The 14,291-nt window shown below is 37.9% G+C and overlaps 2 protein-coding genes across 2 annotated transcripts; one reads left to right on the top strand and one right to left on the bottom strand.

Moving 5' to 3' along the window:
* The first annotated feature begins 2,717 nt into the window (after positions 1–2,717).
* LOC126788902 (protein DOG1-like 4) lies at positions 2,718–3,428 on the top strand. Its single transcript, XM_050514918.1, has one exon. The coding sequence runs from the start codon at positions 2,718–2,720 to the stop codon at positions 3,426–3,428; it is 711 nt and encodes a 236-aa protein (XP_050370875.1).
* A 425-nt stretch (positions 3,429–3,853) lies between these two features.
* Positions 3,854–8,841, bottom strand: LOC126786135 (protein MALE DISCOVERER 2). The gene is made up of 14 exons (XM_050511865.1): positions 8,438–8,841; positions 7,856–8,300; positions 7,619–7,751; positions 7,440–7,511; positions 6,735–6,878; positions 6,507–6,653; positions 6,315–6,416; positions 6,157–6,218; positions 5,644–6,072; positions 5,215–5,405; positions 4,982–5,114; positions 4,724–4,881; positions 4,443–4,628; positions 3,854–4,341 (listed from the first exon to the last, which is right to left on the bottom strand). Exons 2-14 carry the CDS (start codon positions 7,956–7,958, stop codon positions 4,087–4,089), a joined length of 2,115 nt encoding a protein of 704 aa, XP_050367822.1. The 5' UTR covers positions 7,959–8,300; positions 8,438–8,841; the 3' UTR covers positions 3,854–4,086.
* Positions 8,842–14,291: the final 5,450 nt, after the last annotated feature.

Here is a 14,291-nt window from a genome sequence, read left to right as displayed (position 1 = left end):
TCTTTCCCCCGATGCAAAGACTCCAAACAACTTGTTAGTTGGTTATGCCGACGCAGGGTACCTCTCTGACCCTCACAAGGCTCGTTCTCAAACCGGTTATGTGTTTACCATTGGGAATACGGCGATATCTTGGAGATCCACAAAGCAATCTCTTGTTGCTACTTCTTCGAATCACGCGGAGATCATCGCTCTCCATGAAGCAGTGAAAGAATGTGTTTGGCTACGATCACTTGTTCGCCATATTCGTGATTCTTGTGGATTAGTCTCTACAACTGATCAACCTACGTGCATTTATGAAGATAATGCTGCTTGCATAGAGCAGACGAAGTTAGGTTTCATCAAGGGAGACAACACCAAGCATATTTCGCCTAAGTTCTTCTACAACGTTCAACAACAGAAGTTCTTGAATGTTCAGATCAATCAAGTGAGTTCAGAATCCAATGTTGCGGATTTGTTCACCAAGTCTTTGCCTAAATCTACTTTTGTGAAACATGTGAAGAGCATTGGCATGCGTCGTTTATCGGAACACTAGAGTTTGGTAGACTTCAGGGGGAGTCTACATCACATGTTAAGATCCTTAAGTAGTTGGTGCGTTGTGCTCTTTTTCCCTTCGATCAAGCTTTTGTTTTACCCAAGAGGTTTTTGTTTTGCTTAACAAGGTTTTTACCAAGGCAACGATGTGTGCACCATGCAACCTAGGCATGCGACACAAGGGGGAGTGTTCCGGGAGAATTATTATTCTACCCTTGTGTGTGTCTTAGCCTAATAGGTTTCCTGTTAAGAGATAGATTAACATCTCCGTAGTAGATTAGGACTCCGAATCCTACGGGATTGTGGTGTTGTAAATGCCTATATATAGGCCCCCATATCATTCAATAATATACAAGTATTTCATCCTCAAACAGTTCACAATTTAATGAAAGAGATAACTAATGAATGAAAGTGTCTTGTCACTCCTGTGTGAAAACTATTACTTAAAAGATTTTGAGAAGAGAAACTTAAACAATTGAATCAAGTTTTAATTTCATGTTTATACACAGAGAAATGCAAAACTTTGATCTGGTGCTTTGTATGTAAATTTTGAATCGTCATCTTGTTGTCTTAGGTTAGCTAGGTTTTCAAATTTTGGTGACACTAATTATATAATCGTTGATTCCCAAATTAACTTAATGATCATTGCGTACGTTTAACACTAAAATAACCAAATGACAGTCGTTAAAATTCTGTAAAGTAGGAAACAGATTGTCCAAACCTAGACTGTAAGCCTGTAAGGTAGAATGGGGAACTATACTAAATAATAAGTGGTGAGAATTTAGTGGGAAAAGAGGCGTGTTCCAGATATTTGGTGTGGCCAAATATATTGCCGGCAACTTATTGAGAAATTGAAACAAATTTCCTGTACTTCTGCAGCCGAAGCTCAGAACCTTTTCTGTTTTACACACAAGACATGCAGGCCGGTTATAAAGCCTTTGCCTGTGTCTCGTAAATTCGATCGATGAATTGCTTCTTCTTTCCCAAAAATCTGTTTTAGCAAGTTATGAACATACCCTGACTATACGTATACAAGACCAGTACGTGAAGTAGCTATGTCGGTCTCATATGATTATCAATGGAGTGTATATAAAATATATATAGATTTGGGGCAAGACAGAGTGGCACCACCAGTGTAGGGCCTCAATTTTTAGGGGTCTCAGTACAAAAATTTGTATGAATGCATTTAAAAAATAATTAAAAAATTCTTAATTATGTATGAGTTATGTAATAATCACTAATTATATCTTTTTATTATTATAATACATGAGTTTTGTAATCGGTACTAATTACTACTTTTTTTCTTATTACAATTTTTTTCTTCAATCATTTTGAGACATAAAAACTTTCTCATGGTTTTTCTTTCTCTATCTAAGACATAAGATGTGTCTTAGATATAAGATTTTTAAAAGTTTTTTATTTTATTTTTTCTAGAATCTTTTAGTTTTTTTTCTTTTTTATTTTAGTTGAAACAAAATTTCATTATCATAATTATTTAAAAATATAATATTTTTAAGTTATTTGCATAAGGATAATAAATTTATTTTAATTTTACGATTGTCCCATATTTTAACTTTTAACTATGAAACTATAAACATTTAGAATTTTTTTAGCATTTATTTTGGAGTCACTATTTGTTTTTTGGGCTTGACCTCCACGCACACAGGGCCGCCCTGATTCTAGGGATGAAGTTAAACAGAGCATGAAACGCAGCCGTACTCCGAACCCCCAAAAGCATGACAACATGGTCAATATGTCTGTACCTGTCAACCTCATTGAAACTCAGCCTTCACCATGCTACACGTCGAACCCAAAATCATTCCAGCTCTGCCACGAATCACCATACACAGCCTTACTCACCACCTGGTTGCTCTGCATGTCTCTTCACCGTAGCCAAAGGCTACTCCCACCACTTTGATTCATTCAAATTTTCAGAAGGCGCACCAAATCAAAGAAAGCGCTTAGACTCTTGTCTCTCCTCTCATCCTAGGGGCTTTTGCAAAGCGTCAAAGACCGCTCACAACTTGTAGTTCATGCACCCACCTCCTTTGCTCCGTGGCCCCTCTAAATCTCTACATCTGGTCACCCGACTCATCCTCCTCGCCCTATATAAACCTCCGCGAACTCTTTCTTCACATATTCGTTTCTGGTCTTTACAGTACTACTCCATAAGAATCTGAGAACTAATGAAAACCCAGGTTGAGGAGAGCTTCTCCGAGTATTTTGAGAAGTGGGTTTGTCAGCTTGAGCAGCTCCAACACCAGCTGATCAAGTTGTCCCAGGAGAAGGCAGTGCTGCAGAATGAAGCTGAGCTCCAAGCTTTGGTGTCCAGGGTCACAAGTTTGCACAAAGAATACTATACTGCCAAATGGGCTGCTGCTCATCAAGATGTGCTGGCCTTCTTCTGCCCTGTCTGGTCCAGCCCTTTGGAGAAAACCTTTTCATGGCTGACGGGTTGGAAGCCCTCAATGTTGTTTAAGCTACTGCGACAAGCTCGGCTGCGTAACGTGTCCGAGCAGCAGCTGAGGAAGATTGAGGAGCTGAGGCTGAAGACTCGGTACGAGGAGGAGAGGGTGGAGAGGGAGATGGAGAGGCAGCAGGTGGCCATGGCGGACCGTAAGATGGTGGAGCTGGCCAGGCTGACCACTCGGGTCAGAAACGGTGGTGGAGCGGTTGCTGAGGTCGAAGGGATGGTGGATATGGCAATTAAGGTGATGCTGAATGGGTTGGAGAGAGTCATGAAGGCTGCTGATTGTGTGAGGCTCAAGGCATTGAAGGGTGTTTTGGATTTGCTGAGTCCATTGCAGTGTGTAGAGTTTTTGGCTGCTAACGGCATGGTTCAGATTAAGCTGAGGCAATTGGAAAGGAAAAGCAGCAACCTAATTGACCTAAACTAGGGAAGAAAAGGACTCAGCTAGCAGCGAAGCTAGTTTTGTGTAGTGCACTAGTGTGGGTGGTTGTTTACCTTGTTATGTGTTTTCACAATTTTGTACAAGACGAATGCATTACCCACCTAGGCTCCAACAGATCTAGAATCAATTCACTGCTTATTGTTTCATTTCTTTTGGTTGTTTTGGGGTAAGTGTCAGTGTTACGTTCCAAGGCTGCCGTTCATAATGCAGAGCAATAGTACGTAGGTTGAGCCTGAAAAAGTATGCACTATGCAGACAAGGAAAGTTTAAAATCGGCTAAAAATATTAAATTTAATCATATCCAACCGCCATTTTAGTATTACATCCAAGCTTTTGTTCACCCGAAGATATACTAAAATTTTGTATAGATGTAAGTTAGGACAACAGCACTCCACCAGTGAAAGAATTGAACTTTTGATTGAACACAAAGAATCGACTAGGATGATCGCAAGGACACAAACAAAAGGAGGACAAAAAGCGATATGAATACAAGTATGAAGTTATATGTGGGGTGGGATTAGGGGAGCACAGAGTTATTGTCAAAAGCTATACAACTTTCAGCATTTTTTTTACTGATATAAGAGAGGCTTCGTTGGCTTACAACACACTGAGCACAGAGAAGAGAATCAGAGAGATGCTGAGTTTACGTTGCTTCAACTGATAAGATCTCAAGCTCAGCCCACCAGAGTGGTGAAAGTCTTGGGACTGCTTGGTTTGGAGTGATGGGAATTACTTGCCTCAGTTTCTCGATGACATCATTCATTGCTGGTCTGCGTCTTGGATCTTGTTGAGTGCACTCTTTGATCACCTCACAAAGGACATCCAACTCGTCGTTTTTGAAGGATTTGAGACTTGGATCAACCATGCTGCTTCTTTGTTCATTGAGATAGGCAGAGGCCTGAAAAGTTTCCACGAAATAATTCGTCATCATATGCAACATTCTAAATAGTTATCGGAGAAGGATGCATTATTATGAAAGCATTTAAGTTTGAGACTTACCCATTTCGCAAGGCACCCTACTTCTGAGTGTCGCCTTCCACTGATGATCTCTATTAACAGTAGTCCGAAACTGTAGATATTTGTTTCTGGATCAGCAAGGGGTGGTAATTCGGAATGCTCTTTATCGTCCTCCTCAGAATCCTTCTTTGACTTCGGCAATGTTGCCCAGAAACATAGCTCTGCAATCTGTGTTTGTGTGCGTGTATGAAAAAGAGTCAAATCGAGTGAAGTGTATGATATCCAATAGAAGGCAAGGTGGATGTGAGTAAGGGAATGTGTACCTTTGCAGCATAATCATCCGTTAAAAAGATGGAAGATGCATCTAAGTTGGGATGTGATACAGGTGGATTTAGATCGTGGTGCATATACTGAAGACAGTAACCTGTTCCCATTATGATCCTGACCCTTGCGGTCCAGTCCAGGTGTTCCATTTCTTGAACTGGAAGAACCAAAGAAAATAAAGGTTACACGTATCCTCCAGATATCTAATTGACTCAAATAATAATCCTCCTAGTAGTTGACAAAAGTAGGAAAATTACTATGCAGATGTTCATGGAGATTTCCATTTGGAGCATACTCAAACACCATCATCCTAGTAAAAGGTTCATCCTCCTCACAGTAGCCAATGAGATTGACAAAGTTCTTGTGATTCACTCGTGATAGCTCATCAATCTACAGGAGAGGCAAGAGCAGATATGATTAGACTTGAGAAAAGATAAGAACAGAGAAAATTTAGCGTTGGCTGCGGTGTTTGGTTACAGAAATAGCTAACCTTTTTCCGGTAAGCCTTCTCTGCATTCTTGGACCAGTCTTTCAAAGAAGTCAGTGTTGTTGATGCAACGGCAATCTCAACTCCACTGGAGAGTGTTCCCTTGTACACAATGGAGCCATCAATTGTGTTAATGATGTTGCTGAAATCTTCACAGGCGCTTTCCAACTCTGATCTGTTTAACTTTGGAACTCCTGCAGCCCATATAATGACATGATTCAGGTTTTACACGTATTCATCAATTTTGACATACAGGGCTCGTTTAGTAGCAATGAGGCACGCCAACATAAGTTACAAATATTTGACATCAATTTCCTTCAATTTTTTTTGCTTATAACCTTGATTTTGTTTGTTCTTGGGTTAATCAGCTTGTTCATCAGTGAACAGAATAATAGAACAGTTGTTACTATCATACTAAAATCATAATATTACCTGTTATAAATGCTTTCTGCAACTGTCCACTTATTCCTGTCTTCCAAGGTTTTATGGTTTTAACTGCTTGGCTTCGACACATGAAGATCATCGCTAGAAGAACAATTACCAACACAGCCACACTAATGCCAATTACAGTATACTTCCATATATTGCTACTTGATTTTGGGGAACCTTGTTGTTGAGTTTTCTTTTTTGCCATTGGTGAAGGAGTACTAGGAGGTGAATCCATTGGTTCTGGAACAGGTGGAGGAGAGAGCTTCTCTTTTGGATCAGGCACTGCTGGAAAGGCTCCACTACTTCGACCGGTTGGAAGAGCAATGATCTGTATAGATGGTTCCGGACCAGCAAAGGGTATAGCTGGGAGGTTAAGGGAGGGTTGGTCAAGCAGCCTACGGCGTGCAAGGATCATGTGCGACTCGAATGAATCTGCTTAATGAAAGATACAAAATCAATGAAGTAATCTCAGAAGTTAGATGTCAATACTTCGTGTGTAAAGCATTCCTCACTTACTAGATAAATTGTCACAGCAAGTGTCTCCGTGGACATCCAGAGAGTCATGTATGGATCTGGGACTGCCAATAAAAGCAAACAGTTTCAATGAAGTGGACATGATTTAAATAAACAAACATAACTGGGATTCCATGGGAAGGTTGAAGTTGGCTTCTTACCTTGGCATTCGCAAGTAGTTGAGGTAATGTGTAAGAGTTCCTTTGAGCATTAATGTTAACGTTTTAGCATTTTTCCAATGTTTAACATTGCTTGGCCAGGTGCTGCAAACAAGTGCATCAAAATTACAAACTAGAGTGTAATCATAAATCAGCAATATATCCAGCTCCAAACCCTGCAATAACAGTACGTACCAGTGTCCAAATTTTCTGTTTATAGAGCCAAATCCAGTGAATCGAGTGGATGCAACATGATCACTAACAATTACCAAGTCAGAAAGCAAGCTGAGACTCTTTATCGGTAGGTGAATGCCGCCTTCAAATCTATTGTCACCAAGCAATCTGTGGTATGAAAGAGTTTAGTATTGATACCTGAAAGCTAGAGAATCAATTAGAGATGGATTGATGCAATAGCTAACTCACAATCGTTTTAGTGAACGCATCCTGCCTATCTCAACTGGAATCATTCCACTCAAGTCATTGTCCCTCAAATCTAGATGTTCTAGCCTTGCAAGGCCCCCGATCTCTTTGGGAATTTCACCAATTAAACGGTTCTTGTAGAGCACACTGTTAATCAGAGGAACAATAACCAGAAAACTCCATAAGGTACGGAGTAACTTGTGAGTTGTGACAACATTAGAAGACCCTAGATTCATGATCTATCAATTGTTCACAGCAGTATCACTCGTTAAATTAGACTACTATAAACTGAGATTCACTTCAGGCCAATGAAATCCACAAGAAACTTTAATATCACATTACAATGAGATCAAAACTAGAAAACAAAGAACTTATATCAGTCTTCCTATATGCATACCACATTATGCAAGTATCAGCTGCATTGCTTTCGACTGCTACCTTATTACAAAATCTTGAATTTCGACCAAAACGATTTGTTTCATTGGTTTTTATGTAAGTAAACAGTTTGATTGCTTTCTCCATCAGCATCACTTTTAAATATGTATTTTGAAAACATGGTTGCAACTTTTTTTTGTCTAAGCATTGTTCGTACTCTTCAAGAGCAAGGAGTATATGTTTAAGGAGAGATATCTGGGTGCGAAAAAACCGTTCAGTAAATACCAAGAACTCTAATTTAACAAACCAATAGATTCAATGATGAGTTCTTACAGATATTTCAAGTGACTAAGTTTCCCAACAGCAGGTGCCAACGTTCCTTCCAAAGAAAGATCTGTCAGATTCCTACAATAAGTCAATTAAAAGACCATCAAAAACCAGGCCAAAAACAAATGAACATCTCTTGAAACTATCCAACTGCAGAAACATGAACAAATGCAGGACAGACTTACAGCATTTGTACTTTATTGTCCACACAATGAACACCGATCCATTGGCAAGGGTCACCATCGTTAGGACTCCAATTTTCCAAAGCACCCAAAGGATCGAACTTTATGTTATCCCTGAATGCCAACAAAGCCATTCCTGCATATCAACAGCAATTGAAATCAACACTTTAAACACAATTAGAAGAAAGAGATTAAAATGTGCAATCCTAAAGCCAAAAAGAACAGGAAAACAGGTGATACCTTCATCATTAACAGACCAAGAACCCGGAACCCCAGAAGAAGCAATAATCATAGCCAAGAGAAAGAGCAAGCGGAACCCCAAAGGGTTCCATCTAGCCCCCATTGCCTGATGAACCAGATGCAGAAATGCTGGATATGATAAAAACTATTTCCTCTGAAAGCCAAAAAGCCGCAGAAATTTCTACACAAAATCGCCAGGTTTTTGGATACGAGCCACCCCTTCTGCTAGGCTCAAAAAATGAAGGTTTCTCCCTTCTTTTTGTTAGTAGAAAAACTTAACTGTGATGCTATGCACAAACGCAAACCCAGAATCATATCAGGGTCCCTCATGATGACACATTGAGTCGAGGTTATAATACCCTGTTCTTCAACGCACGCATAAACCCTTCACAGGCTCAGCACAATGGATTGTATCATCCAAATTTTTATCTGGGAAGAGCTGAATCTCCAAAATCAAAAGAAGAACATAATGTTAGCAATATGCCAATGACCCCACTTGTTCCAAAAGCAATAAAGACACAAAATTTAAGGGAATACCCTCCACAGCAAGCAATGTAGGGCAAAACAACAGAGTATATTTACCTTAATGCATGAAGGGGACCAAAACAGGTGTTGAACTAGCTCTCTCTCTCTTGTTTACTCTCATCTATTAGGGTTGTTGGTAGTTATGATATCAATGCAACCAAGAAATATGATATGAATTGGATTGGATTGGACAAGATTAAAGGGTTTTGGATTGGTTGGAGGGGGGGGGGAAGATTGAGACTCAAAACTTCAAAAGGCAGCAAGAGAGAAAAAATCCACACACAATAATCCTTAAACCTTGCAACAAACTTTTTCTGAAACCTTTTTAATCCCCTGGGATTTTTTTTTTCTGTTACTGCCCTTCTCAGGATGATCTCAGAGGACAAACCTCTCTTCGACCATCTTTTTTGGGTCTCTCAATCTCACACACTTTCTTCAATCTTTCCCAGTTTTTTTTTGTTTTTCTTCTCCTTGTGATATTTTTTTTTGCTATCTCTCACTTTCTCTTTCTTTCTCCCTCTAACCCCACCAGCCACCAGCCAACCCCTACGAGCTGTTTTTTTTTTTCTGTTTTTTCCTTTTTTTTATTCTCTTCACCTCTATTTTTTTCCCTTTGCATTGTGTTTAATTTGGGGCCTCTTGGGTCCCCATGAATGTTTTTGTTTGGAGGGTAGTAATTAAAAATGGGACTAAATGCTACATTAGATTGTAATCGAGATAAAATCATGTCTTAGATAAATCGGGAGAGGTCAGACATAATAGTATATTATGCCTAAATCTGAGAATTATGAGGTGTGATAGTATCTTTGAAATTTGCCACCCGTTAGATAATTGTCGGATGAAACATACACATCTATATCTATATGCTAAGAAAGTAAAGAAGTTTAGAAAGTGAAGTAGATAGAGTTGGGTGATAGTGCTTTTGCCGTCAATCTTGGTTCGGGCGGGAACTAAAAAACGGCAGAGCTAACAGTAAAGAGTGAGGGGCAATTTGGGAATGATTAGCCAATGATTGGTCTTTGGGGCCCCCACTTCCGGCGTAATCGGACGCGCTTCCAATTTTTATTTTTCCTTGAATAGCTGACTGGGCCCGCCTATTTAGCTTGCTTCCCTCTAAGGCATTTTCCCTCCCTCATTTAGTAGTTTACTCCACAAATACTGTTTAATTATGGAAATTTTAGGCGAGTAAGTTAACAACACTAAAAAAAAGTTTTATTTTTAGATTTATTCTTTATCAAGTTACACTTTTATTCATCTTGAAAACATACCTATATATAGTGGTGAGTAATAAATTCTGTGCAAATTAAGTATTTTAAAAATTTAACTATTTGAGTTTTTTTTACTTCTTTTCTACATTTTTTAATAGAAGATTTTTGGAAAAAAAAAAACAAATCCAAAGATTATAATACTTGATCCTACTCCTAACATGATCATCTTCGCACGAATCAAATTCAGGCAGGTGGCTTGGCGATCACCGACCACCATCACCATTTTCTAGGGCATTTCCAAAGCTTTAATCCTGCAATATGAATAATTGATATTCTACATTGGAATCTTTTAGAGTGTTCATTTGAATCTAAACAACCACTTATTTACAGTTTGAAAGTGTACTTTGTCCCTTTTCTTCGATATTACTATATATTAAGCTAGTTGGTCTGTTTGATAATCTCTAAGATGAAAGTAATTGTAAAATTGATTGTATGTGTCGCATATGGTTTTTTAGTTATCAAAAGATTATTAAACAGGTGTACGTGAACCGTGTGACATAAAATCATGATAATTATCATTGCACCCATGACTCGATAATAATTGATTTAATGTCTTGACATCTGGATCACGGCCTATGGTAGTCTTCACTCGCAAAGCTACAACCAAACAGGTAACATATCCAACATAAAAATTGAAAAGCAGGAGTACAAGGAGAAGTTGAGTTGATCGATACTAGGGTTCAAGTTTCACAAGAGCCCTTACCAGTGGTCAAAATGTGACAAAATAAACATTATAGATATAACATCTATGTCACAATATAACATGTATATCACAATTCGTATTGCTTATACATCACATGTATTTGATAATGGTTTTTTCGTTACTATATCCCTCACTGCTCCTGATACGACTCTTGCACATGATACCTAGATGATAAGACATGGTCTTATACTCTAACCACCTCATGATGTCCCTCATGATGGTAGTTAGAATAATGCATCAATACAGTTACATTTACCTCACTCCCGATGATAAGTTATGTTTTAGTCATTGTGGGAAAATCGGAGCTCGACTAGTTACGTGCATCAATGCAGTTGCAAACTTGCCATCGTCATATCTAAATGTTATAATCACGTACAGTTGCTAAGAGTAGTTGAAAAATTAGGTCATCATTAAGGCACTCACCATGGTTCGTTGGCCACCAAAACATGAAAATAACCCCGAACTGAAACTAACACTTTTTTTTTTGGTTAACAACTGAAACTAACACTTAGATTAGGTGTGATTGAGAATTTAAAATAGATAAATGAATTTACATGGGTCATTGCCGTGATCCAGCCTCAGTTCATGATTGCTAATGCGGGCTAAAGGCCCAAAATCAGATCGATATATAGTGCGTGTATAACAAACTGGCTGGTTCCTCCTATATATTTCCGGACTTGGAATACTATTGTTAGGGAAGAAGACCTCAAAGAGTCAACTAATCGATTATGAACTCAACTCCTCCACGGCTCCACACATGTTTGTCTCTCATACGATGAACTCCCCATGTTGGTGGGGATGATCATCTGCCAACATTTCATGTGAATAGATCTGCACGTTTTGATCTCTTTGTATCAACATCTGCTTGCAACTTTTTTTTCTTCTTAAACGGGGTTAGAAACCAAGCCAGCTAACAGTAGAAGCATTGTTGCACAAAGATTCTCTCGAAGAAAATCCTGAATAATCACAGGTAATCGAGTTGTTTGATGTATGGTCAAATTACCTCTGCTCAGCACAACGTACTACATCTTGAAAGTATAGATTTCAGTCATTTCACACAACTCTAAACTATCTTAACTTGAGAATATATGTATGATGACTGTAAAGAATTGATAATTAATTCCCTTGCTAGACTTAGCTCTGTATCCAACAACTTAATTTGAAGTCGGTTTGATCATTGTTACATGAAGGGTTGTTCTTGCATGTAGTTGATAGGAGCACTTTGTGCAACGTTTTTAATATGTTTTTACCTTTATTTGTACTTTGCTTAGCCCTTATTGTTGTACTATTAAGTCATTGAGTCGTAGTAAGAGTCTTGGACGGTATTGGATGCATTTTTTGTGCTTACATGAGTTAAAAACGCAGAATTGGTCTAGAGTTCTAATTTGAGTATGAATCCTTGTAGGACTAGGAAAACTAGTTGGATTAAGAGTCTTCATCTTTCTACGTTTTGGTCGCATTTGCGATATTTTGAGAGTCCTTCTTGCACTAGGAATCCTTGTTAGACTAGGAAACGTATCATTTGGGAGAGTCCTACTTGATCTGAAACTCTTTTTTGCGAAACTTTTTTAAATGAACTTTCATGTTCTAGTAACTTTCTTGTTCTAGTAAGTTTTCTTTTTGCAAATTAGAAACTTTCATAATCTAGCTGAGCTCATATATTACATGTGTCTTTTTAAGACAACAATTGTCTAAATTAGGACATAATTTTCGAAACTAATTATCTCTTATTTATGATTTTATTTTTTTTATTTTCAGATTGGATTTAAGAGATAATACTAAAGAAAATAAAAGACAGTCTTGCCTACATGGAGAAATAAAGTGTAACAAGGAGAAACCATGCACATGGAGTCCTATCATCAACAAGTCATGCAACAATTAAATAGAAAATAATCATTAAAGGAATAAAATATGACATGATTTAGGGAATAAAACATGACATGATTCAAGGGAATAAAGCATGACATTATAATAGGAAGGAAGAGGCAACATCAAAGTTCAAAACCGTGCATACCCTCCCTCTTTCCTCTATATTTACATGGTTTCACCTCTCAAAATATATCACTTCTCATTTGCATTCAAAAGCCAAAACTCTACCAAAATACTACCTCAAACATCCTTCACCAAAACAGCAAGCCATTTTCCCCCATATACCAATTTCATCTCCACCGAAATCACAATTGAAGACACACCTCAAAGGTTCATATAACGTGTGATTCTCGCAACTCATCTCCATGGGTTTGCTCGTTTTTGATTTTCTACAATACTTTGTCTATAAATATCATAGTATAATGTTTGTGTGGGATTATTGTTTTGTATTAAGAATCGAAATTTTCATATTGTTTTATTGGATTTTTGGATCTTTGCTGAATTGATGGTTTCCTATAATTAATGAGTTTGTATTTCTATCGTTGTGTTCTAATTATTTTTCTCATACTTTTAGATAATTTTCAGATATGTGAATATGAATTTAGTGCTTGGATGCAGTCCCTAAGATTGTGTTTGAGTGCTAGATTCATCAACCATATTGACACAAATATAATCAAAGTATGTTTTACTACAGGTTCATCAACGCTCGAAATTGCGCAATGTTTCAAGAATAATATGTATTCTAACTTTTTAATTCAATCCATTCAGGATCATTATCTTCATCTCTTAACTCAGTCCTAACCGAGATAATATGTGACCACAAGCTGCAAATTCAGTTATTTTGGAAACTACCTAACTGACAAGGTGTTATAAGAACAAGCCGTCTCATATTTGATTCTAGGGCATTTTGCTAGAGAGTTTATGTCATAAGATGAGTCTAAACTCTTCTATTTTTCACTACACCTAACAAACGTATAACTGATAGGATTTACATTTGCGGTGTTGGCATTACCTAACCAATGACCTATATTTTTGTTAAAATTGGATCATACGGATTTCCAGGAGGCTATGGCGGCGACATGGGTCAATCATCACCATCAATTCCTATCGGATATCACTTTCCATGTAGGCAAATCTTCAATGTTGGAATTTTACTTCAACATAGTATGTATGGTTCGACATCAAACTCGCTCAACATCGTCATTTTTCGAGATCTCTCATTTGGATTAGTATTGACATTGAGGTGCCCCCCCAATGATAACCATCATCCAAGAAAACAGATGAGTGAGTATCATCGATCATAGATCAAGTTGTGCCATAACTCGCATTCAACAAGTATTATTGAACCAAGTGGTTTCTCTACACTTTCATAAGAGTCACGGCCTAGTGACACCATCTACCACATTTGTGGAGTCACCAAGTCACCAACAAAGAGTGACTATATGTCCATCTGTCGGACATCAATCCTTACATGCATAGTTGCATCATGTATCTCTAATCTCGTCACTTCTATTTTTAAGACTATTAGAAACATGATGAGGCATAATGGGACAAACCACGACAAAACCAAGTCGTTGAACTTGAACAAACTTGTTCTTCTCTTCGCCTAACGACGGCGACGGGGAGACTGGCTCATCAAAAGTGACTAAACGAGATCGTCTGTTAAGGTCTTTATAAGTGGACATAGATGGAAATTCATGTCTTATTCAAAGATAAAATTCAACATCAAATAACTCATCATAATACGCTTATGGTGGTGCAATTTGACACATAAAATATGTGGATGATAAACCGTTAACATAATCCGTTAAAAACATGCATATTGTTAGACTTGAAACACCTAAGTATGTTCGATTTGTGTTGATTAAAAGTGGTAAAAATTCTGGAAATTTGCATGTGAAACCATGATGGGTGACGCCATACATGAAACATGTCTCCAACAAAGATTTGGTGCTTAAATGTAATCTTGTTTGATTTCTACTCTAAGTGTTATTGTATTTGACTGCATGCAAATTTAGATAAGGCCCTAAGTCAATCTAAATGTTAATTGAAATCTTGCATGATTAGATGA

The sequence above is a fragment of the Argentina anserina genome, chromosome 3 (assembly GCF_933775445.1).
Source record: "Argentina anserina chromosome 3, drPotAnse1.1, whole genome shotgun sequence".
Classification (NCBI taxonomy): domain Eukaryota; kingdom Viridiplantae; phylum Streptophyta; class Magnoliopsida; order Rosales; family Rosaceae; genus Argentina; species Argentina anserina.
The sequence above is the reverse complement of the archived record's forward strand: the minus strand, read 5'-3'. Positions and strand labels throughout refer to the sequence as shown.

Bases quoted from the DNA above. Each gene is read 5' to 3' on its own strand.
- LOC126788902 (XM_050514918.1), top strand. From the start codon at position 2,718: ATGAAAACCCAGGTTGAGGAGAGCTTCTCCGAGTATTTTGAGAAGTGG.
- LOC126786135 (XM_050511865.1), bottom strand. From the start codon at position 7,958: ATGGGGGCTAGATGGAACCCTTTGGGGTTCCGCTTGCTCTTTCTCTTG. The intron at 6,879-7,439 runs GTAAGAACTCAT...TCTGATTAACAG, and splicing joins CTTAGTCACTTGAAATATCT to TGTGCTCTACAAGAACCGTT. The intron at 6,219-6,314 runs GTAAGAAGCCAA...TTTTATTGGCAG, and splicing joins AACTACTTGCGAATGCCAAG to TCCCAGATCCATACATGACT.